The sequence below is a fragment of the Ahaetulla prasina genome, chromosome 17 (genome assembly GCF_028640845.1).
Source record: "Ahaetulla prasina isolate Xishuangbanna chromosome 17, ASM2864084v1, whole genome shotgun sequence".
Classification (NCBI taxonomy): Eukaryota; Metazoa; Chordata; class Lepidosauria; order Squamata; family Colubridae; genus Ahaetulla; species Ahaetulla prasina.
Genome location: NC_080555.1, coordinates 6,717,335 through 6,744,565, shown reverse-complemented (window position 1 = coordinate 6,744,565; position 27,231 = coordinate 6,717,335). Strand labels below are relative to the sequence as shown.

At 46.1% G+C, this 27,231-nt stretch overlaps 1 protein-coding gene across 2 annotated transcripts; it reads right to left on the bottom strand.

The window, feature by feature from the left end:
- Positions 1 to 2,906: 2,906 nt before the first annotated feature.
- LOC131186369 (V-set and immunoglobulin domain-containing protein 8-like) lies at positions 2,907 to 23,899 on the bottom strand. Of its 2 annotated transcripts, none has more exons than XM_058159858.1 (8): positions 23,836 to 23,899; positions 20,464 to 20,658; positions 14,051 to 14,229; positions 10,431 to 10,632; positions 7,820 to 7,972; positions 7,051 to 7,173; positions 6,135 to 6,378; positions 2,907 to 3,376 (listed from the first exon to the last, which is right to left on the bottom strand). In XM_058159858.1, the coding sequence occupies exons 2-8, from the start codon at positions 20,510 to 20,512 to the stop codon at positions 2,908 to 2,910; spliced, it is 1,419 nt and encodes a 472-aa protein (XP_058015841.1). In that variant the 5' UTR covers positions 20,513 to 20,658; positions 23,836 to 23,899; the 3' UTR covers position 2,907. The 2 variants fall into 2 exon arrangements, with proteins under 2 accessions (XP_058015841.1, XP_058015840.1); XM_058159857.1 differs by lacking the exon at positions 23,836 to 23,899 and adding an exon at positions 21,009 to 21,127.
- Positions 23,900 to 27,231: the final 3,332 nt, after the last annotated feature.

Below are 27,231 nucleotides of genomic sequence, written 5' to 3'. Positions count from 1 at the left end.
ACGGAATGTTGTTATGACTAACTTTCTACCGCTCCAACAACAACCCCCTCCCAACTTCCCCAGCTAAAATATGTGGCAGTTAAGAAGCAAAACAGAAAATTGCCTTCCAAAACTGACACTCAGTATCATCTGCAAATTTGGTAAGTTCCCCTTCTATTCCTTCATCTAAGTCATTTATCTAAAGAGGGAACTTAAAACAAATAATCAAAATACAACAAAGACAGGAAAACCATCGATCAGTGAAAGCAGATGATTTATTGACAGAGTGCCACCTTGAAGGGTTGCACCGTATTTTAGGGAAAAAAAGGCCCTCTTACTCGTAAAAGTCTACAAACAAAAGGCAACTACATTTTGAGAGTATTTTAGAGACTGCACAATACTTTTCTTAAAAAACACGCACGAACCCAGACAGACAGCAGACCCATGCGAAGCGATTAAAATCCCAATTTGCTAGACTTCCAGATAACAAACAAACAAAAAAAAGTATTATTATTATTTTTTTAAAACAGACACGAGATCGCACAGGGGAGGAATGGCGGCTTGTGTGTTCTGTCTGGTTAGAGATTTTGCAATCCCTGTACAGTATCTTATCAAACAGAAAGAAAGAAACAAGAAATAATAATAATAAAAATAAAATAAAGTTGCACATGTAAAACGATGGGCTCAAAGCAATTCCTTTTATTTGTACCGGTATATCTAAATTGCCCATTCTTTTTACCTTTGGAGTTTCTTTATGACAAAATCTTTCAACGAAATTGCAGCTGGCAGAGATTCCAGCAGATTTGGTCCATTGGTTCTGAATATATAGATATGTGTGCCGCCAATTCTTTTCTTTCTTCATCACTAGTGCAAATCCAGGAATTTCCAAGATAGATTAGACGGATTTTGCAACCACTAGTGTTTATTTTGGACTGCGCCCACGCTTTTCAGAATAGGAAGAAATAACTGCACTGTAAATGCATGGACTGATTAGGAGGCTGGGAGACAATTTTTTTTTCTCCATTTCCAGGGGCAGCTACTCAAATAATCCAGTTTGGGTGAGTATATAGACGAATGGATTTTGCCAGGAGTGAAATCTAGCAGGTTCTGGAGAACCGGTTGTGGAAATTTTGAGCAGTTCGGAGAACTAGCAAATATCACCTCTGGCTGGCCCCAGAGTGGGGTGGGAATGGGGATTTTGCAATATCCTTTCTCCAGGAGTGGGGAAGGAATGGGGATTTTGCAGTATCCTTCCCCTGCCACGCCCACCAAGCCACACCCACAGAACCGGTAGTATAAAAATTTGGATTTCACCATTGGATTTTGCTCTGGGGCCAGGTTGAGCTTCCGACTCTGGTTTTGCAAGGGGTGATGGATCATCACTCGCTGATTCCCGCCCCCCCCAAAAAAAGTAAATCCTAAAATTGTGGGAAAATGAGGGGGGGGGGAAAACAAACATGCAGGCAGGTATAAATTTCAGATTAAAATTAAATTAAAAGTTAATCTAATTCAGGGTTTTTCAAACCGTGTAATTCCAGGAGGAGCTTTTTAAAAAGGGAAAAAAATAGAGTAGTAGTTACTTTCTACAGGTTTTTCCCTTTAAAAAAAAAAAAAAACTTACTGGATCCATTCTGGGGATGTTCCCCCCTCCCTTTTTATGAACAGATTTGAAAAAGTTTGAAATCCAATCATCTACTTTTGAATGGAGCTGACTGGATCAGCCTGTTTTGCATTGCAATATAAAAAAATATCTTTAGCACGAGATTCTCCAAACTGCCGTATTGCATTTGCAGCTGAATGAATACTGCTGTTTCCCACGCCTGCTACTGTTTGTTTTTTGTTTTTTACAAAAATCCTTTTTTCTTTAAAAAAAAAATTGTTGCTAAAGAGAGCCAGCCGAATCTTGCTCTCGAACGATCGGTGCATTTAAAGTATGGTAACTTATGTTTCTCTAATGCTCAGATCTTCTCTGAGTGCTGGTGGGTTGCCTTGAGGCAAGCAGGTTTTTTTCTCGCTCGGAATTTGGCTCTTTTATGACAAAAACACAGCTTGAGCTCCAGGCCTTAAAAAGCAAATAAATGCAATTTTTTCCTCAATTTTGCAAGGGAAAAACGTTCGCCCTTTAGGGGTGCGCTGAGCAGGCAGGCATCCAACGTGAACCCTCTGTTCACATCGGGCCAACCTTTGCTTGGATCAAATAAATATTTCAGGCAGGCTTACTTCGGAGTAGAGATTGATAAAAATCGCGCAGGTTGTATTTTCACGCAAGATCCGGCTGTTCGTCTGGAATGGTACAGGCAGGTCTCCTGCTCGAGTGGGGGGGTTGGACTAGATGACCTCCAAGGTCCCTTCCAACCCTGTTAACTCTATTCTTAATGTCGCCAAGGCTGCCCAGAAAGGTCTTTTACTTCTATAGTAGGCTGGCTCATTTCTACGGGAGCGTCGGAGTCAGGAAATAAACAATGAGGGTGACGTTTTAAGGATTCTGGGTTCGGCAGGCCAAATCTACCGTCTTTTGAGCGTGAAAAATCCCCATCCGTCATCCCTAAAAAGCAGGGGGGTTGGACTAGAAGACCTCCAAGGTCCCTTCCAACCCTCTTACTCTATTCTTAATGTTACCAAGGCTTGCCAGAAGAGTCTTTTTCTTCTTTAGCAGGCTGGCTCATTCCTACGGTAGCATCGGAGCCGGGAAATAAAGAATGAGGGTGACGTTTTAAGGATTGTGGGTTCAGGAGGCCAAATCTACCGCCTTTTGGGCGTGAAAAATCCCCATCTGTCACCCCTAAAAGGCGAAGGGTTTGGCCTGCCTCCTTGTTCGTGGGGTGGAGATGTCTGGATGGAGAAGGACGGATGGTCCTCATTGCTCGCCTTCCCCCCTTCTCTCTCTCCCCACCCCTAATCCCCACCCACCCACCCCCCGTCTCCGGCTCATATCAAAAGACCATCCCTGCTGGAAGAGCGCATCATCAGCACCGCACTCTTATACTGCCGGCTGTTTCCATCCTTCCAACGAAGCCCGGTGGGATCCGAGCAAGCCGAGGTGTAATTATGTGGATCGCAGTAGATTTGGGATCGGGAGCCTTTGACATTATCGACTTTGATCTGTTCGCAGCAGGGGTCTGGGTCAGAGTACACGGTGCTCCCTTTGGGGGGGTAGTAAGGCTCGGAGACCTCCCCTTGTTCCGAATCAGGGGGCGAAGGGATTTCGAGAGGCAGGACCACGCTGACATCACTGTCCGGAGGTGAGCTCATCTTGACCTGGACGATGGGAGGGGTGTACTTGCGGCCTTGAGGGTACGAGACGCCCTTCGTTTGATAGCCCAGCAAGGAGTGGAGGCTGCTTGCCCGACTGATGACCTGGCTGCAGGGTCGGCTGGGGGGGGCGTCAGCATCCACACTGGAGCGGGAAGGAGCATGGTCAGTCCAGGTAGAGAAAGGGGCAGAGAAAGGGATGCAAGGTCACTCCAGGGAGGGGAAAGGACCAGGATCAATCCAGGAGGAGGAAGGCCCACAGTCACTCCAGGGAGGGAAAAGACCACGGTTTAAGCCAGGGAGAAAACAATCATGATCCATCGAGGAGGAAAAAGGACCATGATCAACCCAGAAAGATAAAGGACCGTGATTATTCCAAGAAGCGAAAGGAACATAGCCCAGGGAAAGGAGAGCAAAGCTATAGAAAAAGGGGGTAATTTTCAGTCGAGACAGAGAAAGAGCTGCAACAGGTGCAGGAGCGGTTCACGAAGAGCCGGAAGCCTGTGGGAACTGCCACAAAATATTAAAAATGTAGTATATCCATTTCCAACCAGGAGCTCGTGTGCCTTTTTTCAGGGTGCTCCATTACATACCTTGGTCTCCCTGTCTGTCCGTCTGCCCCCCCCCCACATCCTTAAACTGCCACTTGGTCTCTATACCCACCGACTTTTCTCTTGGAGGTTATTTCTGGGACCCCCCTAAGGGTTACCTCTGGATGGGTGAGAAATGGGATTTTGTGGGGAGGCTGATGGGGGGCGGGAAATGCCAGCTCAGCATTTGCTGGGCTGCTAGCTACTTTTCAGGTGCCAGAACTGGTCTTGTTGTGCCTCACCTGCCCAGGTTGGAGAAGAGGGAAATAATTTTTGGAACTAGCAATGAAGTCAACAAATTTCTGCCATTTCCTCTTTTTGCAATAGGGTGCAAAGCTTGTATAATAGTTATGGACTGAATTAGGATCAGGGAGACCCAGATTCATTCCTCCCTCCCTTCCTCCCTCCCTCCCTCCCTCAGTTTTCTTCCTTCCCTCCCTCGCTTTTCTTTCTTTCTTTCTTTCTTTCTTTCTTTCTTTCTTTCTTTCTTTCTTTCTTTCTTTCTTTCTTTCTTTCTCTCTCTCTCTCTCTCTCTCTCTTTCTTTCTTTCTTTCTTTCCCTGCCTTCTCCTACCTCACAAAGGTGTTGTTGCAAACCTGGCAGGAGAAAAGTCATACTACGGTAGGTAGGACCAATTTTCTTTGTTCTTAAAAAAAAAAGAAGAAGTCCAGGATATAAACTGAACTAACAAAGTCGGCGTGAGTCATTTAGAATATAAAAAGGCACTCTATTTGGACCGAATTTGGATTCCACCTAGCCGGTCTTCTAGGCTTTTTCACCATCTCATGAGGCGGTGAGTTCCACAGATCCTTTAAATCCTCACCTTTGCTCCGAAGCAACCTCCTTCGTTGCCTTCTGGTGTTGGAAGTGACACAACTTTAAAGGCAGGTGTGTTTCCATTGGGGAAAGGTTGTTCCTTGGGTCACCCTGCGCATTTGTGCAGTGATGATATCCATCACTACGGGGGAAAAAAATAACCAGCGCATCTTGCCAGGTACCTATTATAACCTCTCCGAGGAAGGAAATTTAATTTTGCTAATGGTTCCCTTTCTGGAGCCTGCAAGAGCTTGGAGGAAACGGTGAAACTGGAATTGTGATTTAAGAATATACGTTTCGCCCTCTTCCGCGCCTGCAAGCCACGCCAAGTTAATGGCTTGTATTAGTCATCTGTTTATTCTACCATCTACTAGTTCAGGGGTCTCCAACCTTGGCAACTTTAAGACTTGTGGACTTCAACTCCCAGAATTCCGTGGAGGCTTTGGGTTTGATTAAGACCAGTGTGAGGCTGCAGCTCACACTGGGGGTGACTCTAAGTCACTCCCAGTTGTAGTCCCCCAAGGGAGGACTACAACTCCCATTGGCAAGGCACCCAGAAAGTGAGCTCCGAAGTAGCGCTTCCCAAAGGGAACTCATTGATGGAGAGGAGAAAAAAATGGAGGGAGGGAGAGAGAGAGGAAGGAAGAAAAGAGGGAAGAAGAAGGGTGGGAGGGAGGGATGAAGAAAGGAAGGAAGGAAGGGATTGGGAAGGAAAGAGAAGTGAGCAAATGAGGGAGGAAGGGAGAAAGGGAAGAAGGAAGGAAAAAGAAAGGAAGGAAGGAAGGAAGGAAGGAAGGAAGGAAGTATTGGGAAGGACGAGGAAGTGAGGGAGGGAGGAAAGAAGGAAGAAAATAAGGAAGGAAGGAATTGGGAAGGAAGGACAAGTGAGGAAATGAGGGAGGAAGGGAGAAGGGGAAGAAGGAAGAAAAAAGAAGGAAGGAAGGAAGGAGAAAGAAGGAAGGAGAGGAAGGAAAGAAAAAGAAGGAAGAAATTGGGAAGGAAGAGAAAGACGAAATGAGGGAGGGAGGAAAGAAGGAAGGAAGAGGAAAGAAAAGAAGGAAGAAAAGAAGGAAGGAGGGAAGGAATGAGACAAAGAGAAGGAAGAAAATAAGGAAGGATGGAATTGGGAAGGAAGGACAAGTGAGGAAACGAGGGAGGAAGGGAGAAAGGGAAGAAGGAAGGGGAAAAAAGGAAGGAAGGAAGGGAGGGAGGGAGGGAGGAAGGAAGGAGGAATTGGGAAGAAAGAGGAAACGAGGGAGGGAGGGAAGAAGGAAGAAAATAAGGAAGGAGAAAAAGAAGGAAAGAAGGAAGGAGAGGAAGAGAAGGAAGGAAGGAAGGAAGGAAAGACGGAAGGAAGGAAGGAAGGAAGGTTCTGGACCCTCGGAAGAGAGCTTTCGGTCCAGTGTAGACTAGAAGACGAGATCTCGGCTGGCCCCCTGGGGCTCTTGGGGGACCCCGTGCCCCTCCCCCCCCTCCCCGGGGGGCCGAGGGGCTCACCAGATGTCGCTGGCCTTGGTCTGGGAGTACTGCTGATGCTTCTCGGAGGTCTCGGAGCCGTAGTTACAGCAACAGTCCCAGCAATACTCCTTCCCGCAGTAGCAGCTGGGGCACTGGTCCCCACAGCAGCCCCCGCCTTTGCCCCAACAGCACCAGCAGCACCAGATGACGCCCCCGATGATGAGGGCCATGCTGAGCAGCGCGATGATGATGGCGCCCGTGATGATCCAGCCTCTGCTCCAACCTGCGGCAGAAAGGCAAGCGGGGCAACATGGGCTTCGGAGCGCCAGACGGGCGACCGTTTGCTTAGCGGCCGTCCGAAGCGACCTGGGAAAAAGGGACTTAGGAGCGGTTTTCACACTCACGACCGTTCGCTTAGTGACCGTTTGAACTCACAACGGCCCTGAAACAAAGGGACTTAGGAATGTTTTTCACACTTACGACCACAACACAGCCCTGAATTTCCATGCCTAAGCAAGGCAATTGTTAAGTGCCTTTCTCTCCTCCTCCTCCCACTCCGGTTTTTTCAATCTTTTTGCCACGGTTGCTAAGCGAACCACCTGCCGCCATTAAACAAATCCTGCGATCCTTAACGCCAATCTGGCCTTCCCTTATTGACTTGGCTCATCGGGAGGTTACAAAGGTCAAACACATGACCCCAGCACGCTGCGACCGTCATAAATACGAGTCAGTCGCCCAGCGCGTTCCAAATTTTGATCGCGGGCTGCTGCAAACGGTCATATGTGTGAGAAGCGGTCCTAAATTGCTTATTTTACCAGGACGGCACGTCGTAACTTCAAACGGTCACTAAGCAAATGGTTGTAAATGGAGGAACTTTTGAGCCGGGTGTGCTGCCAGCCTCCAGGATGGAAACGTTTCGAATTTGCCGGTTTTCCGCATCCCAACTTCGCCTTACCTCCTCCGAACTGAATTTCCACCGAACAATAAGCCACGCCCACGTTGTTGCCCACGCTGCATTGGTAGGTCCCCACGTGGTCATCGCACAGGTCGTGGATCTGGAGATCCCCTGGAATGACACCTGGAGGAGGGAGACATAAGAGATTTACAAGGTTGCGGGAACCAAGAGGTTGGATCTGGTTTGGTGTTTTTTTTTTTTTTTTTTTAAATCTTGGCATTAAAGCACAGCTCCTGAGCATGTACAGATAGATTTCCATCCATGCGCAAAGTGTTTGGGCTGACAGGGGATTCTGGGTATTGAAGTCCACCCGTCTTAAAGCACACTGGCTGGAGGATTCTGGGAGTTGAAGTCCACCCATCTTAAAGCACACTGACTGGGGGATTCTGGGAGCTGAAGTCCACTCATCTTAAAGCATGCTGACTGGGGGATTTTGGGTGTTGAAGTCCACCCATCTTAAAGCTTGCTGGCTGGGGGATTCTGGGAGTTGAAGTCCACCCATCTTAAAGCATGCTGGCTGGGGGATTCTGGGAGTAGGAGTCCACCCATATTAAAGCTGCCACGGTTGAGAAACACTGTCCTAGAGCCATCTTTGATATCTTTTTTGTCATGTGGTGACCAAAACTGGATGCAATAATCCAGCTGTGCTCTTACTAAGGTTTTTCTATCTAGTGGCAGGGTGTTCCATAAGCTGGATGTCTTATCTCCCCACCTTATTTCTTCTTTTTTTTTCCAACCACCCCAAGGTGCTGTGAAGGCTGACACTCACTTGCGGAGGGCATCCAATCGTGGTAATTGCCACTGGCCATGGACCAGTGGTAGCTGAGCGGCGGGGTTCCCGTCGAAGTGAAGCAACGGAGAGTGATGTCTCCCCCATAGGCGACCTCGCCGATGATCCAACAGCGGGGCATGGCTGGTTTTTCTGGATAGGTCAAGGAGAGAAAATAAATCGGTATTTTCTTTTTTTTCTAATTTGGGGGTTTTAGGGCCCCTTTGTAAATATGGCTGCCGTCGAGGGGTGGGGCTGCTGGGGGTTCGCAGGAGTTCGGGAGAACCTCTAGCTAAGATTCTGTGCAGTTTGGAGAATCCCCCAAATCTCACTCCTGACTGCCCCCCCCCGCCTCCATCCCCTCCCAGGAGTCCCCACACGGCCTGTTTTGGATGCAGGCAAGTGCAGGGCGCGCACGGAGACTCAGGGAGGGTGAAAAATGGGCCTCCGGCAGTTCAGGAAGGCCAAAAAAGGGCCTGTTTCCAGCCTCCAAAGGGCCTCCAGAGCCTGGGGAGGCCATTTTTACCCTCCCAGAGGTTCGAGGAAAACCTCCGGAGCCCAGAGAGGGCAGAAACGCTCCCCCCCCCACTATGGTGCAGGAGGCTGACTAGGCCACACCCACCTTGGCCACGCCCACCCAGCAACCGGGGAGAAAACCCCTTGTTTTGGGTCGCCAAAACACAAAGCACCCTCCGAGCCTTTTGCTGTCAATTCTAAAAATTCTTTGGATGAACTATCGATAAGCATTCCCTGCCCCAAACACCCCAATTCTCTCTTGCAATTCGACAACCGGGGATCCTCGTCTTTACGACCAGCGTACCCCGCGGTTCAACAAAGCCGCTGTTATGCGAGTGGCGCCCGAGTTTAGGGACCTACGGCGCGATTCGCTTGGTGGGCCGTATCGAAAAAGCCGTCGAACCGGGTGCGCGATTCGCTTGGCGGACCAAAGTCCTTCGCCGTCGGCCTTTTTTAGTCCCAACCGTGTTTGTAGGTCGAGGGCTCCCTGGATCGATCAGCGCATACCCTCCCATTCTCGACGAGGGGTTGCGAAACTTGTCGCATCACAAAAACTCTGCTGCGTGGGTATGGGTGCAATTGGTTCAGGGAGAAACCCAGAGTGAAAAGACACATTACTTTATGATCCTATAAAGTCTGGTGGTTCCCGCCCCCCCGCCTTCCACGGTTTTGCAAATGCCGGGAGTCCCATTAACGAATCGTCCCTCGTTAAATGAGGACTGAGGTGAAATGTTCATTCATGTTAATCCTGCCCCCAGCTTGGAAAGTCAGCCCGGCGCCTTCACAGGGGTGGGAGTTGGGGAAGCTGAGTCTTACTGAGTCATCTTTGGACTCAGAGCAACTAATAGATCGGGGGTCACCAACCTTTCGGACCTCAGGGACCACTAAATTCCCAATTTTTAAATCCCGCGGACCACGTATGAATTTTTTAAAAAGATAAATAGTATTTAGTGCGATATAAAAAATGCAAATAATTTTTCTGCGGACCACCAAAATTTTCTCACGGACCACTTGCAATAGATGATCAAAAGGCCTGGAGAGTAAAACAAGAGGAAAAACTCCTGCAGGATTTGGCCTTGGCTGGTCTAGAGAAAAAAAGGAATTAAGGGTGACACGATAGCAGTCTTCCAATATCTCAGGGGTTGCTACAAAGAAGAGGGACTCAAGCTATTCTCCAAAACCACCCGAAGGCAGGACAAGAAACAACGGCTGGAAACTAATCAAGGAAGGAAGCAATCTGGAATTAAGGAGAAACTTCCTAACAAGCAATTAGCCAGTGGAACAGCTTGCCACCAGAAATTGTGGGCGCTTCATCACTGCAGGTTTTTAAGAAGAGACTGGACAGTCATCTGTCTGAGATTCTGAGGTTCTCCTGCTTGAGCAGGCGGCTGGACTAGAAGACCTCCAAAGTCCCTTCCTATCCTATCCTATCCTATCCTATCCTATCCTATCCTATCCTATCCTATTCTTCTGTCCTGTCCTGTCCTGTCCTGTCCTGTCCTGTCCTGTCCTGTCCTATCCTGCTCTAATTCTATTCTATTCTATTCTATTCTATTCTATTCTATTCTATTCTATTCTATTCTATTCTATTCTATTCTATTCTATTCTATCCTGCTCTAATTCTCTTCTCTTCTCTTCTCTTCTCTTCTCTTCTCTTCTCTTCTCTTCTCCTCTCCTCTCCTCTCCTCTCCTCTCCTCTCCTCTCCTCTCCTCTCCTCTCCTCTCCTCTCCTCTCCCCTACCCTACCCTACCCAATCCTGCTCTAATTCTTTCTCTTCTCTCTTCTCTTCTCTTCTCTTCTCTTCTCTTCTCTTCTCTTCTCTTCTCTTCTCTTCTCTTCTCTTCTCTTCTCTTCTCTTCTCCTCTCCTCCTCTCCTCTACCCTACCCTACCCTACCCTATCCTATCCTGCTCTAATTCTCTTCTCTTCTCTTCTCTTCTCTTCTCTTCTCTTCTCTTCTCTTCTCTTCTCTTCTCTTCTCTTCTCTTCTCTTCTCTTCCCTTCCCTTCCCTACCCTACCCTACCCTACCCTACCCTACCCTACCCTACCCTTCTCCTCTATACTCTACTCTACTCTACTCTACCCTATTCTTACCTTGAACGGTGATGGTGACTTTGCGAGTTGCTTCCGTGGTCTTCTTCACCGTGCATTCGTACGTGGCGGAATCGCTCATCTGCAGATCCCGGAGTTGCATGGAGGCATCGTAGAGGCTGGGGTCGGAGGAGATGAACCCCACTCGTTTCTGGAGATCAGGGGGTCCCGGGTAGATGATACGGTGGTCGTGATAACCCAGGAGCTGGCGAAAACACCAGAGGAGAGAATAGAATAATGGAATTCTTTATGGGACAAGTGTGATTGGACACACAAGGAATTTGCCTTCGGTGCATAAACTCATGGTGTACTCATCAAGAATCGTAAGACACAACACTGAGTGATAGTCATAGGATACTAAATAAGCAATTATCTCAGACTAGGAAACTAAAACAATATAATTGTAAAGATACAAGCAACAAAGTTATAGTCAGAGATAGGTAATACGAAGGATGAGAAGGGTAATAGTAATATAGTCTTAGTAAATAGCTTGATAGTGTTGTGGGAATTAGTTGTTTAGCAGTGTGATGGCAGAGAGGAAGGAAAGAAGGAAGGAAAATTGGAGAGAAGAGAAGAGAAGAGGGAAGAGAAGAGAAGAGAAAATAGAACAGAGGAATATAACAGAACAGAACAGAACAGAATAGAATAGAATTCTTTATTGGCCAAGTGTGATTGGACACATACCAATTTGTATTTGGTGCATAAAGGTAAAGGTAAAGATTCCCCTTGCACATATGTGCTAGTCGTTCCCGACTCTAGGGAGCGGTGCTCATCTCCGTTTCAAAGCCGAAGAGCCAGCGCTGTCCGAAGACGTCTCCGTGGTCATGTGGCCGGCATGACTCAACGCTGAAGGCGCATGGAACACTGTTCCCTTCCCACCAAAGTTGGTCCCTATTTTTTTCTAGTTGCATTTTTTACCTGCTTTCGAACTGCTAGGTTGGCAGAAGCTGAGACAAGTAACGGGAGCTCACCCCGTTACACGGCAGCACTAGGGATTCGAACCGCTGAGCTGCCGACCTTCCAATCGACAAGCTCAACGTCCTAGCCCCTGAGCCACCGCATCCCAAAATTTGATGCATAAGTGTACATAAAAAATACATTCACCAAGAATCATAAGATAAAACACTTAGCGATAGTCATAGGATACTAAACAAGCAATCAAAATCATACTGGGAAACTAACTAAAACAATATAACTGTAAAGATAAAAGTAACAAAGTTATAGCCATAAGAAGGAAGGAAGGAAGGAAGGAAGGAAGGAAGGAAGGAAGGAAGGAAGGAAGGAAGGAAGGAGGGAGGGAGGAAGGGAGGGAGAAGTAAGGAAGGAAGGAAGGAAGGAGGGAGAAGGAAGGATGGAGGGAGGGAGGGAAGGAGGAGGAGGAGGGAGGGAGGGAGAAGGAAGGAAGGAGGGAGGGAGGAGGAGGGAGGGAGAAGGAAGGAAGGAGGGAGGGAGGAGGAGGGAGGGAGAAGGAAGGAAGGAGGGAGAAGGAGGGAGGGAGGGAGGAGAAATTTGGAAGGAAGAGGAAACGAGAGAGGGAGAAAAGGAAATAGAAGAGAAGAATAATAGTAATACAGTCTTAGTAAATAGTTTGTCAGTGTTGTGGGAATTAGTTGTCTAGCAGAACGATGGCATGCGGGGGAAAAAACTATCTTTGTGTCTAATTGTTCTGGTGTAAGGTAAAAGGAAATGCAGAATGCTGGATGCGTTTGGTGCCGAGGCGCGCAAGAACCAAGTCCCTAGTCCTCCTGAGTCAAAAAGGAAATTCCGGGCAACAGGTAATGCCTGCTTAAACTTCCAGCAGCCCAGCCAGGTGTTTCCAGACGAATTCCCCAGGATTGAGATAGCTCGTAGCAGTCCACCCACATTTATCACCAACCCCAAAATGATAATTATCTAATTGAAATTGCAGATTGCCAGATGCCAAGGAGAAGAGGCTGGAAATGTCACATTTTCCTATCTTCCCTATCTTTGCTCCATCGTTATTTTAAAAAAAGAGGACGCGGGTGTGCAGACGGCCTGCACTTTTCGCCTCGATCCCTTGCTTATCTCACCCAAACCAGGGAATCACCATATTCCCGGGTCGGTTCCTGGTCTGTTCGCAGGAACGGGACATTTTTTCTCCTTTTTTGGAACGAGAGATAAAAAATCCTGACGTGGCCCATCATTTTTTAATTTTTTTTTTAACGTATTAAAATTGTGCCTCCCCTCGCGCTACGCAACGACTCTGGACGGCTTGCTTACGATGCCAATTATTTTATAGGGGCCGGGATAGCTCAGGCAATAGAGAAGCCTGTTATTAGAACACAGCAGCCTGCAATTACTGCAGGTTCGAGCCCGGCCCAAGGTTGACTCAGCCTTCCACCCTTTATAAGGTAGGTAAAATGAGGACCCAGATTGTTGGGGGGGCAATAAGTTGACTTTGTAAAAAAATATACAAATAGAATGAGACTATTGCCTTATACAATGTAAGCCGCCCTGAGTCTTCGGAGAAGGGCGGGATATAAATGTAAACAAAAAATAAATAAATACAGGTACTCCTCGATGTACGACCACAGCCGACCTCCAAAATTTCCGTCGCCAAGCCGGACCAAGTTTACGATCTTTCTCGCCACGGTTGTTAAGTTAATCTGGCTTCCCCATTGACTGCCATCTGTCAGAAATGGTGTAGCGTCTCCTGCTTGGATGGGGGAGGTTGTGGGGTTGGACTAGATGACCTACAAGGTCCCTTCCAACGCTGTTTTTGTTTGTTTGTTTGTTTACATTTATACCCCGCCCTTCTCCGAAGACTCAGGGCGGCTTACAGTGTATAAGGCAATAGTCTCATTCTATTTGTATATTTACAAAGTCAACTTATTGCCCCCCCCAACAATCTGGGTCCTCATTTTACCTACCTTATAAAGGATGGAAGGCTGAGTCAACCTTGGACCTGGTGGGGCTTGAACCTGCAGTAATTGCAGGCAGCTGTGTTTTAATAACAGGCTTCTTACAGCCTGAGCCACACCGCGGCCCACCGCATTCACCTGTCTGACCCTACTTTGTCTGACTTTGCTTCTCAGAAGGTCGCATGAGGGCATCACGTGACCCCAGGGACACTGCCACTGTCATAAGTACATGCCAGTTTCCCAGCCTCTGAATTTTGATCACGTGACCAACGGCGAACGCTGCAACGGTCCTAAGTGTGAAAAACGGTCATAAGTCGCTTTTCCCCCCCCGAGACGTTTGTAATTTCCAACAATCACTAAACGAACGGTTGTAAGCGAAGGATTACCTGTATTCTATTAATAATTATACGGATTACAATTAGAATAACAAGAGTTGGAAGGTTACTAACAAGTAACAAGTAACAAGAGTTACTAAGGTTGGAGACCCCTTGGAGGTCTTCTAGTCCAGGGGTCTCCAACCTTAGTAACTTTAAGACTTGTGGACTTCAACTCCCAGAATTCCTCAGCCAGCTTTGCCAGCTTTGCTGGCTGAGGGATTCCGGGAGTTGAAGTCCACAAGTCTTAAAGTTTCCAAGGTTGGTGACCCCTGTTCTAATCCAACCCTTTGCTTAAGCAGGAAATCCTACACCGCTACACCACAATTATGCAAGGACTTCAAAAAGGATAAAATCTCCGACTTACCGGGTTGTACTGGGGATGTACTCCAGGTTTCACCTGCTTCCACTGGATGTCCCAGTCGTTTTCCGGGGTGTTATCTTCAGGGTCTGAAGAAAAAGGGCACCCCAATTTCACGGACTCCCCTTTAGGCAGATAAATGATTTTATGCCCATCTTCGTTTATCCTCACAGCAAGACCTGTCCCTGAAAAAAAAAGGAAGACGCACGCATTGTTGCAAATCGCACCTCGCTGTGCAATTCCTTCCCAAAATAAAGTTGCCTTCCCGACACAACTGCCTTCACGTTACCCGATTCGACTTCATTTCATTTCATTTATTAAATTTCTATACCGCCCTTCTCCCGAAGGACTCAGGGCGGTTCACGGCCAACGTAAAACAGAATTCATACAATATATATAAGATAAATTAAAAACACTGTAAAAATCTGATTCAATTTTGGCTAACAATTAAAATTAAGTTATTAAAATCAAATAATAAAACCCCAGTTGAAACACAACACATTAGGCTAGCCCTGCGCGATGAAACAAGAGAGTCTTGAGCTCGCGTCGGAAGGTCCGGAGGTCGGGGAGTGATCGTAACCCCAATGACTTACGACCGTCATTGAGTAGGGAATCACGGTTGTTAAGTGGAAGTCTACCTGTACGTTCATCCAGACTTTGGCATGAAACTGCAGGTCTGACTACTCAAAAAAAAAAAAAAAACCTAAATAAAAATGAACAAACCCATCTAAATTAGGTTGCATTCCTTTTTCCGGGGCGTGGCCCTACCTTGTCTGAATTAAGCGTCAAGTTTTTATTTTTATTTTTTTGGCTCCTGGCGTGTCTCTAAAGGTTATCACACCATTCCACTGCAGCATTGTGGGTTCTTGCAAAGCCATTTGAGTTGGTGTGTTGGCTCAGCATGCTGTGTGAACTCCTTATCACAAATGATCAGTCTTTGGAACTGCCACAAACAGGAGGGGGGGGGTGTTTGTCAACCTATTCTCAGAATTCCCCAGCCAACTTTGGGACTTGAAGTCCTCCAGGCTTAAAGTTGCCAAGGTTGGAGATCCCTGCTCCAAAGCACCAGAAGGCAGGAGAAGAAACAATGGATGGGAACCGATCAAGGAGAGAAGCAATCTAACTAAGGAGGAATTTCCTGACTGTGAAAACTATTAACCACGGAACGACTTGGCCTCCAGAAGTTGTGGCTGTTCCATCACTGGAGGTTTTTAAGAAGAGATTGGACAGTCCTTTTCCTGAAATGGTACTATAGAAAGTCTCCTGCTTGAGCAGAGGGGTTGGACTAGAAGACCTCCAAGGTCCCTTCCAATTCTGCTATTTTGTTCACGTAACATAATACGTTAAAATCCTGGCTGGGCTTCTGAAGCAAACCAAAATTCCTTGCTAGTGTGCGGCGTAAAATTTTGTGCACCTACATAAGGGGTAAAAGTTTTTTTTCTTTTTTTTTCTTTTACATTTTTTAAAATTGATTTTACAACAACACCAACATGCATAACGCAAACACATAACATGTGTTTTCTTTTTACATGTCGGTTTCATTACACATACTTTCTACTTTATATATCCCCCATTTTCCCCCTTCTTTTATTATCTTTATCGTCCCTTTATATCTAGTTTTCTTCGTTTACAATATTGTCCTACCCAGACTTTTATCGTTTGAGCTCTCCATCTTGCCCTTGCTCCTGCAGTTGCTTATCAAACAATATAATCAAATCAAGATAAACTACATCAACTAAATTCCTCCAATCTACCAGCAAGACAATTTATGGAAAAATAGAAGCTGGTGATATATTCAGATATACGACATATTCTTCCCACCTCTTCATAATCAATGCATGCTTTCCCAGATAATAAACAAGCCAGCAGTTTAATTATCAGTCCTACAACTTAAGCTAGCATTGAGTTAGCTTTCCGGTCTATAATTTCTCTTTCCCCTCCTCCCAATTCCCACCCATCTTCCTGTTTCGGGAAATCCTATGTCCATTTCTGGTTATTTGACATCTCTTAAAGTTCTCATATTCCTTCCTTATAATGGCGGGCTCTTTTTTTCTCACCGACAAACGGCTGATTTTGCTGCTAAAGCTGGTTATTCGGTGGCTTTTATCCCTGGTTTTTTTGTTTTTTTTTTTGGAGGGGAGGCTGATTTGGGTTGGTTTCAACTGGTTTACAATTCGATGAATGTCAGGTACAAGGAAACAAGTTCAGAGCCGTCACCGACGTTTTTTTAAAAAAATATTCAATGTTCCTTCAATTCCCCAGCCAGGTATATTTGAAACTGTACAAATCTGATTTATTCCGAGTCCGACATTGTAAAGTCCATCATCATCATCACCGTTGGAAGGGACCTTGGAGGTCTTCCAGTCCAACCCCCTACTCAAGCAGGAGACCCTATACCATTTGAGACAAGCGGCTGTCCAGTCTCTTTTTTAAAAACCTCCACTGATGATGGAGCACCTAGAACAACTTCTAGAGGCAAGTTGTTCCGTTGGTTAATTGTTCTCACTGTTAGGAAGTTTCTCCTTAGTTCTAAGTGGCTTCTCTCCTTGATTAGTTTCCACAGTCTTTGGATGATCCCGCCGCGATGGAGAAGAAGGCTGCGATTCTTGGCAAGGAGCAATTCGGGAGGTCCGGTTTCTTCCATCAGCTGCTCTTCTTCTTAAGTACGCCTTGTTTTATAATTGCACTTTGCCTTACAGTCTCTTGATTTATGACTTCTTACCTATTCTTACCTTCTTACCTTGCCATCACTCTGCTAAACAAATAATTCCCTCAACACTGTCAGACTATTTACTGAATCTGCACTACTATTAATCCTCCCATCGTTCCCATCACCAATCTCTTTCCACTTATGACTGTATGACTATAACTTGTTGCTGGCAATCCTTATGATTTATATTGATATATTGATCATCAATTGTGTTGTAAATGTTGTACCTTGATGAACGTATCTTTTCTTTTATGTACACTGAGAGCATATGCACCAAGACAAATTCCTTGTGTGTCCAATCACACTTGGCCAATAAAATTCTATTCTATTTTATTCTATTCTATTTTATAACCCCTTGCTGGATATCTCTGAAGGAGAAAAATTGATCAGTGTTTGTTTGAGTGTGAGCAACTCTCTTCTATCTGGAGAGAGTCAAATTTTGCTGGCTGTTTACGCATTGTTTACGCATTGCATTTAAGAGTCTCCCTTCCTTCCCCCCCTCTCTCCCCCAAATATTCCTTCCTTTTGCTCGATAAAAAAAATGGCCCTTCTCACCATCCGGATAATCTTGATCAAATATCTTCAAGGCTTTTTGAAACGAGGCCAGGTTGCTTATTTATTTATTATTACTTTTTAATCCCGTCTTTCCGTTAAAAGCCAAATCACTTGTGGGCTTGCCAAGCCAAATTAAAACCTTATCCCCGAATATGCCAATTATCTCGCTGCTCCAAAAAAGAAAAGGAAAAAAAAAATTCCAAGGGAGAAAACTCCACGCCTGTCGAGATTGTGGTTTTAGCTTGTCGGAGTGACGGATCTCCTTCTGTTCGTTTGTTTTGCTCCGCTTAGTCATTCCTGACTTCCACAAGCGAGATAAAGCTAATGCCAGCCTTACAACCGTCATTAGCGATTGCTCGCTAACTCATTTCTCCGTGTCTAATAATTAAGATGATGGCAGGGTATATCCCCTTCCAAAGCCTTTGTTTACAGGAATTCGGTCATTTTCTCCTTCGGTGACGGGTGAGGAAGGATCTGCGGCTTCCCCGAGGGCCTTAGCCCGTAAATGGAGAACTATGCTTGTTCTTTGTGGTTTATCTATTTAGCTTTATCTAGGTATCACAGTAGAATATTTGCAGCTCGGGATTGCAAGGAGGGGTCCTTGTGGAGAGGAGGAGGAGGAGGAGGAGGAGGAGGAGGAGGAGGAGGAAAACGAGAAGATGGAGGAAGAGAACTAAGGGGTTGTTTTCTTGCATGATGTTTCATGACCCAGCTAGGTAACTTCATCAGTGCTAGAAGGGAATGGAGTTAGGAAGAGGAGGAGGAGGAGGACTGTGGAGTCCTTGGTGCCCTCTGACCAGGGGTGGTATTTGCTTACTTTCCCTACTGGTTCGCAAATTTGAGCGCACGCGCCACGTCCGTGGCTGAATATCACTTCTGCCTCTGAGCTTTCCTTGTTTTCTTGCAGATGTTTCATGACTCAACTGGGTAACATCATCCGTGCTAAAAGGGAAGGGGGAGAAGGAGGACGAGGAATATTGTGAGGTCTTTAATGTTCTCTGAGCTTGGTTCGTTTTCTTCCAAACGTTCCATGACCCAACTAGGTAACATTATCAGTGCAAACCTTCTAGCACGGATGATGTTGATCTAGTTGGATCACGAAACCTCTGCAAGAAAGCGAGCGTAGATTGGACCCATTTCACAGAAGTCATGGAAAGTAGGAGGCAAATTTGGAGGTGGCAGCAGCAGCAACAACAACAGCAGGATTTGATGTCACACGCACAAAAAAAAGGACGGGAATAAAATCCACTCCGAACGGATGGTTGTGAATGGATCGTAGTTCATCCGTTGCGTGATTCTTAAAAACGCAATTTAAGGGATTTAACACAGTGAGGGCTCAGTCGGACCTGGTAGCTTTCACCTAGGATAAACCTCTGATAGATTCGAGAGGGAGAAAAAAAAACACGAGTAGGAAAATATTTCAATATCTGATCGTGGAATCGAAGCTGTTGGAATGAGGCAACATCCTAGCTAACCTCGGCTGACCTTGGGAAGGTAAACAGGGACAAACTTGGGAAGCTGCAACAGAGATTGAAAAAAAGCCAAGACAGAAGACACTTGCCAAGAAAACAAGAGGAACTAGCAGGATAATTAAAATAAGAAGAGTTTCCCCCAAAATAAGATATCCCCTCATAATAAGCCCAATCAGGCTTTTCAGTGCATGGCAATAAGGCTAAGCGCTTATTTCAGGGTTCAAAAAAATATAAGACGGGGTCTTATTTTAGGGGTAGAATAGAACAGAAATTAGAATAGAATAGAATAGAAATAAGAATAACAATAGACTAGTAAAATGAATAGAATAGAATATAGAATAGAATAGTAAAATGAATAAATAGAATAGAATAGAATAGAATAGAATAGAATAGAATAGAATAGAATAGAATAGAATAGAATATTCTTTATTGGCCAAGTGTAATTGGACACACAAGGGATTTGACTTAACTTTTTAAAAAGAAGAAAAGAGAGTTCAAAAGTTGCTTTTCTTTTCTTTTTTTCATCTACCCAAAGACAAACAAATCAAGGAAGGAAATGGCTGTGCCAGGAAAATTATGATATAATAATCCCGGCAGATTCAAGTAAGATATCGAAGGTTGAACATAACTAATCCCTTAAAATAGGGACAGCTATCAAGTTATTCCTCAATTATTTACTCCTAATTCTCTTGTCTAAACGTTCTCTGTATTTTGTCCGTGTCTCAGGTCCCAACGCGAAAAAGCACCGAATGTAATCATAATATGCAGACAATTGTTCTGGAATAACAATATTCACTATAATCGTCCTTTTGAGGGAGATAAAAGGAAATGGAATGAAATCTTTCTAATCTAGCACTCTAATCACTACTCCGCACTTTCTCCAATAACAGCCTTTCTTATTGCTTGTCCTAAGACAGGACCTTGGGGGTGTTGGCCCCATTCCATTCCAACCGTTTGCTCCTCTTTCCAGGTTTTGTTTGCAACCAAATAAAGGAATCCAAGCATGATTAAATTAGTGTTTTTCAAACTTGGCTATTTTAAGATGCGGAGGGGGGAGGACTTCATCTCCCAGGATCCCCCAGCCCGGATGCTGGATGGAGAATACTGGGAGTTGAAGTCCGACTATTTTTAAAGCATACTAGTTGGGGTTGTGTGGGAGTTGAAGTCCACCCATCTCGAATCAAACTGGGTGGAGGATTCTGGGAGTTGAAGTCCGCCCATCTCAAAGCATGCTGACTGGGGGATTCTGGGAATTGAAGTCAAACCATCTCAAAGCAAGCTTGATGAAGGATTCTGGGGATTGAAATCCACCCATCTTAAAGCGTGCTGGCTGGGGATTCTGGGAGTTGAAGTGCACCCATCTTGAACCATGCTGGCTGGGGGATTCTGGGAGTTGAAGTCAATCCATCTCAAAGCAAGCTCGATGGAGGATTCTGGGAATTGAAACCCACCCGTTTTAAAGCATGCAAGTTGGTGTGATGTGGGAGTCGAAGTCCACCCATCTCAAAGCAGACCTAGATGGAGGATTCTGGGAGTCGAAGTCCACCCGTCTCTAAAGCAAGCCGGGCAGAGGATTCTGGGAATTGAAGTCCACCCATCTCAAAGCTGCCATCTTTTGAAAAGCCCTGACTTCGGGAAATAGAGACATCACGAAGGCATGAATCCAGAACGACGCGTCTTACCTAAAAGCAGGCAGGAAATTAGAAACCGTAATCCTTTGCTGCTCCCCATGCCCAAAACTAGATGGTTGCTGGATCCAAGGCGGGTACGTTTCTTGGCACAGAAACCTGGAGCCCCACGACGTTTGCACTCCCCCAGTTCGGTCCCTTGTGCGCTGGTTTCGGACGGGCGAGGGAGGCACCTCCAAACTGCAAAAACTAAGCCACAGAGATCAGCCTCAGTTTCCTTTGATGTCGTTGACACACTCGGCAATTAAGCAAGACTTTCATCCCAACTGTTTTTTTTCCCACCCACAGCCAATCCGGTCCTCTGAGGTTTCCCACAGAGGGAAGACCAAATCTGTCAATTCCCTTTGGGTTGAGTCAGTCAATTCCCTTGGCCGGTCAGTCAATTCCCTTGGCCCGTCAGTCAATTTCAGTTTCTCGGTTTTTTTTTGTTTTTTTTTAAAGGATATGGTTAAGGGGAGGGAGGGTCTCTGCTTTTTGTTCATTTTTTTAAAAAAGAATTCTTCCTTTCTCCCCCCCCCCAATCTCCCTGCATGACTGACTTGGCGGGCATCGCAGCTTGCGAACTTCGAAAATGTCTGGATTGCACAGATCGTATGAGGTTCGGCCGTTTCGCGAAGCCATCGGTTGCTGGTGGTGCAGAGATCTGAACCGAACGGAGGTTTCGTGCGGTTTCGATTTTTTGGAAGGAAAAAAAAAAAAGTGGGTGGGCCCCAGTTTGGGAACATAATTTTCGTCGCTGTTAACCACTGGGATAAAAATACGAGGTGAAGTCAGATTGCATTGAAATGCAAATGATACCGGTTTCTCATACCACGCCTAGGTGAGAGAGAGAATTCGGCTGACAAGGTCCCAGATGTTGAGGGTTTGGGTAGTTTCATTTCGGAAGTTTAGGCGAAGTTGATGAAGAGACCCTGGCTTGTTGTGATTTCACACCAAGTCAGGGGCATTTCAAGGCAAATCTGCAACCAGGGTGAGTTTGGGCCAGTCCCGTCTTCCCTCCTGTCTCTCTTTCCCTCCCTCTCTCCCTCTCTCCCCCTCTCTCCCTCCTTCTCCCTCTCTCTCTCCCCCTCCCTTTTTCCTTCCCGATCTGTCCCCCTCTGTCCCCCCTGCTCTCCCTTGTTCTTTTCTTCTCTCCCATTCCTCTCTCTCCTTCCTCTCCCTCCCTCTCTCCTTCCCTTTCCTTCCTGTTCTGTCCCACTCTGCCTCTCCTCGCTCCCTCCTTCTCTCCTTCTCTCTCGCCTTCTTTCTCCTTCCCCTCTCCCTCTCCCTCTCTTCCTCTCTCTCCCTCCTTCCTCTCCCTCCCTCTCCCACCCTCCTTCCTCTCCCTCCCTCTCCCTCCTTCCCCCTCCTTCCCTTCCTCTCCCTCTCCCTCTCTCTTTCCCTCCCTCTTCCTCCCTCTCTCCCTCTCTTTCTCTCCCTCCTTCCCCCTCCCTCCCTTCCTCTGCCTCTCCCTCTCTTCCTCCCTCTTCCTCCCTCTCTCCTCTCCTTCTCTCCTCCTTCCCCTCCTTCCTTCCTCTCCCTCTCCCTCTCTCTTTCCCTCCCTCTTCCTCCCTCTCTCCCTCTCTTTCTCTCGCTCCTTCCCCCTCCTTCCCTTCCTCTGCCTCTCCCTCTCTCTTTCCCTCCCTCTTCCTCCCTCTCTCCCTCTCCTTCTCTCCCTCCTTCCCCCTCCTTCCCTTCCTCTCCCTCTCCCTCTCTCTTTCCCTCCCTCTTCCTCCCTCTCTCCCTCTCCTTCTCTCCCTCCTTCTCCCTCCTTCCCTTCCTCTGCCTCTCCCTCTCTCTTTCCTTCCCTCTCTCTCTTTTTCTCCCTCCCTCTCTCTCCCTCTCGCTCACACACGGCCCAGCCTACCTTGCAGGATGGGTCTGTTAGCAAAAACTTAGGAGGAAGGCATATTATTTATGCTGCCTTGATTTCCGGAAAGGAAATGAGCGATATTATAAACTAATGAATAACTATAACGGGCACATGGGCAACATTCTTTTCAATATGCATTTTCTCTTCCGTCCCAGCTAGTTTGATCCTTCTCAGTTCTTCTATTTAGTTTCACGTCATTTCGCTGACCAATGAATTTTTGTGGGGGTGGGTGGGGAGGGGAGGCAAAAATATTATTCGTGCGGGTGCAATAGAAGAATTGCACTGGACCCAAAAAATTCCTTTATGCCTCCTGTTATCTATATTTCGTTTCTAGATAGAAAGATAGTCCTCGACTTACAACCATTTGTTTAGTGACTGTTTGAAGTTACAACCGCCTAACAAAAGTGACTTATTTATTTATTAAATTTCTACGAAGTCATAAATATTTCTAAATTCCCATGACTTAGGACCGGTCGTCGCACTTAATGACCGCCGCAGCAATTCCCAAGGTCACCTGATCAAAATCTAGCAACCCTCGAGTATTTATGACGGTGGGGCGGCCTGGTCGCTATTTGAGAACTTTCCCAGATGGCTTCCGACAAACAAAACCAATGTTAACGTCTCATGCAACGACTATAGTGCTTCGCTTAAGGACCGCAGCAGAAAAGGTTGTAAAATTACGTGCAGTCACATGATGCCTTGTTTAACAACTGCACGTTTTCCAATCCCAAGTGTGGTCATAAGTCGAGGACTTATATATCCAGCTATCGATCAGCTGGGGAAATCGATTTGTCCCCAAACCGTCAAAATGTGGAAAAAAATAGAACTAAAAATTAAACCGGTTTCGTTCCTTATAGCATTAGCACACATCGGAATCTGGGTACCTAGAACAAAAAAAACCCCACCATACAGCTTTACGTCACAACCCCAAAACACTTGCGCCGTTGTTACGAAAAGTTGTGTCCGCTACAGGGACCATTTCTGAATAAACCGAATAAACAAAAACCGCCATTAAAATAAACCCAATTAACCTGGAAAGTGGAATCCCATTGGTTTAAATTTAGGTTTCCTGATGAATATACCCAGATCAAATTTCAGGATCAAATTACAAGAATGCCCGAAATAAAATTCTACCTACGCCTCCTTCCACACAAACACACACACACACACACATAAATGTACAAACGCACACCCTGTTTTAAAGAACCGGATTGCAGAGAATTAATTTGATTATATTTGCAGCAGCTCCACTAGCATCCATCATTAAATACGACTAATAAGTTTTTTAAGTGACTGCTCCTAAATCATATCAGCCCAGCCTGTTTGGGCTCAGCAGATCAACTCTTCCCCCGCCCCCACCCCAGTAATCAAAATTAATATCCAAAATCCTTGCAAGCAGAAAGCTAGAGTATCAGGGGAAAACGGCTCGCCTTGAGCTGCTGCGTTTCTACATCTCTTGCTCACAAGGGATTTTCTGCGCCCAACGTGCCTCGCCAGGATCGGCAAGCGGGTACCTTATTTCCACGCCGGCGATGCGGTGCTCAGCTTTCTGCCTTGCCAGGACGGATGCCACCAGCCTTCTAAGATCCTCATCAGGAAGGGAGACGGGAAAAACACACCTGCACCTTGCAATTAGCTCGACACCCTGGAGCGAAGAGGGCGGCGCCTTTAAAAAAAAAAACACACACCAAATCAAGATATGATTTATGGAGCAGCAGAGGAAATCGGGCGTTTTGAGGATGCTGGGCAAGCGGGATAAGGTGTGAAGCTATTTTTTTTTTTTTTTTTGGTCCAAGCCTTCCCCGTCATGTCACAAAACTGCACGCCAAATTTAGCAGGCGTGCGACACACTGGGCGCCCTACCCACGCCGCCCAGCCCTACCACTTGCAAATTAGACCGTGCCCTCCATCAGCCTCTCTCTCTCTCTTTCTTTCTGCTTACAACTGCCCTAACAGGTAGGCCCGAAATACAGGGTGTCACCGTTTCCTCGGCTGTGTTTGTGAACTTATGTCGGCCTCGGTAGGCAAAAAAAAATCGACTTGACCGATCAGTGCAGGAAAATGCACGAGGCGATCAAATTATCTGCATTGTCAAATGTCCGTCCGTCTAAACCCGGTTCCCTGGTTTAGAACTTCACACATTTGCATTCTTTTTCTTTCTTTCTTGAGGACTAGTAACTTGCTTGGTTTAAAAAAAAAAAGCCTTGTAAACGTACATGTTAAAGGCGCACGTTTCTCAACCTGCCAAATTCCAGGGCTCAGACTGCATGACTTGCTCTGTGCAATTTGAGGAAGGAAGGAAGTTAGCATGAATAAAAAATTGCTAGCCAGGTAAGCGATCCAGGATGTCTGGGAAACTGGAAAACAACTGTCCGTGCAAATGCTGCTACGGTAAATTAGCGTGGTACCCCGTTTGCTTCTGATGCCTACAATTGTCCAACAGGATGCAGTCCGCAAAATCAGGAAGAGAAGTTGAAGGGAAACGTTGATTAAAAGTCCTTCTCAACTTGCAACCGTTCATCTAGCATCCGTAAGAAGTTATTCATGGAGTTGAAAACAGCGGCTTATGACCGGTCCTCGTATTTACAACCGTCCCAGGCAGGGGTGGTATTCACTTATCTTCGCTGCCGGTTCGCCAGTGTGCGTGCGCGCATCTCCGCGCATGCGCAGATCGTCAAAAACGTGACGTGATTGACATCTGGGCAGGTGGGCGGAGCCTCCCGTAGCTGCTGCTACCAGTTTGCGCGAGCCGGATAGAATTGGTTGAATACCACCATTGGTTCCAAGGTCCCCGTGGTCGTGCGATTACGACTGGCGTGTAGTTATGACAGCTCTAGCATCCCGGGGTCATGTGATCCCTATTTGCGACTTCCGACAAGCGAAGTCAACCTGGGGAGGGGGAAGCTGGGTTTTGTTTACCGACCGCATCATTTACTGCAGGGGTCTCCAACCTTGGCAACTTTAAGCCTGGAGGACTTCAACTCCCAGAATTCTGGGAGTTGAAGTCCACCAGGCTTAAAGTTGCCAAGGTTGGAGACCCCTGATTTACTGAACAACTGCAGGATTGGTTTAACAACCACCCCACGACCACCACCACATCGTGGTCATAAGCCGAGGACTAGCTGCGCCCGCTTTCTCTCTAGATCTCAAGACCTCAAATGTCCGATGAAGCTAGTTTGGTTATTATCGGCGTACGTTTGCGGCGCGAGGATAACTTCCACAGCCGTTCATTTATTTAATTTGGTCCCGATTGTTCCCTTCTCCCTTCGTTACGGCACTCAAAAGGCCTTTAACCAAACCAAAAGTTAATTGTTTCATGGTTTGCAGGTTGTTTACACAATTGCACAACCGCCTCAGCCCTGTTTCCTAAGCCGTATATTTTCATGCGGTTCCCTTCGGCTTAATGATTTACATATGAATGTTGCTAAACGTCTGGCACAGCCTCACCAGGGCATAAACCTTTTGGGCTCTCTTCGTAGCTGACACATGTCACCATTCGAACACGACACTCCTATGTTTTTCTGCCTCTTGAGTTTTACACACACACAAAGGGGTGACAAATCTGAAGGTCCCACTCAAACTAACCGGGGTGTTTATGTGTCGAAGGGCCCAGAACTCAAAAACACAGAAAACGGCAAAGGTGCTTTATATTCGTCTTCTGTTACCACATGCCTCCCACCGACCGGTGCGCTCCCACAGAGAGGGTCTCCTCAGGGTGCCGTCAGCCAAACAATGTCGGCTGGCAGCCCCCAGGGCGAGAGCCTTCTCTGTGGGGGCACCTGCCCTCTGGAATGAGCTTCCCCCAGGACTTCGTCAACTTCCTGACCTCCGGACCTTCCGCCGCGAGCTGAAGACTTATTCTTTCGTGCGGGACTGGCATAAAATGGGTTTTATTTGGATTTTAATGGGGTTTTATATTGCTATGTATTTTATATTAATTATCAGCCAATTTGAATAAGTTTTTTAATTTTGATTTTATTGTATTATTTATTTATTTATTTATAATAATAATAATAATAATAATAATAATAATAATAATAATAATAATAATAATAATAATAAATTCCTATTTAAATTATTTATTTGATATGCCACCTCATCTCCTTGTTGACTGACTATGATATAAGAAGATCGTGGCCTGAATTAATTTTGAGCATAGAATCCTAGGGCTGGCCTGGAAAAAGGGACCTTAGAGGTCTTCTAGTCCAACCCTCTTTTTCAAGCAGGAGACCCTATACCAGGGGTCTGCAACCTTAAACACTCAAAAGAGCCATTTGGACCCATTTCCCACGGAAAAGAAAACACCGGGAGCCACAAAAAAACCTTCTTGTGCCTGTCTATTTCTTCAGCGGCCACAAAACTAGCAGATGTAGTTGAATTAAACGTTCTGTTTTCTTCTGAAACTTTTTCTTTTCTTGGATTTATCCATGGTTGGCCTACCGGGGGTTGAAAAGCTCAATAAATTGCTTGTCGGCGGGTGTGACACATATTTTTAGTGACAGGGCACCGCAGCAGAGGGGTGAAAGAACAACAATGTGGCTCCAGAGCTGCAGGTTGCGGCTCCAGAGCTGCAGGTTGCTGATCCCTACCCTATACCTTTCCAGTCAAATGGTTGTCCAAACTTTTCTTGAAAACCTTCAGTGATGGAGCTTTCACAACTTCTGGAGGCAAGGAGTTCCACTGGTTAATTGTTCTCACTGTCAGGAAATTTCTCCTTAGTTCTAGGTTGCTTCTCTCCTTGATTCCTTTCCATCCATTGCTTCTTCTCCTGCCTTCAGGTGCTTTGGAGAGTAAGTTAAGTTTTTGGGGGGCAGCTCCTCAAATATTAGCTGTTATCATGTCACCACCTTCTTTTCATTAATGTAGACATACCCAATTCCAGCAATCATTCTTCATATGTTTTCGCCTCC

Bases quoted from the DNA above. Each gene is read 5' to 3' on its own strand.
- LOC131186369 (XM_058159857.1), bottom strand. From the start codon at position 21,090: ATGGCTTCGCGAAACGGCCGAACCTCATACGATCTGTGCAATCCAGAC. The intron at 7,973-10,430 runs GTAAGAATAGGG...TGACCTATCCAG, and splicing joins AGTCACCATCACCGTTCAAG to AAAAACCAGCCATGCCCCGC. The intron at 3,377-6,134 runs GTGAGCCCCTCG...TTCCCGCTCCAG, and splicing joins ACCAAGGCCAGCGACATCTG to TGTGGATGCTGACGCCCCCC.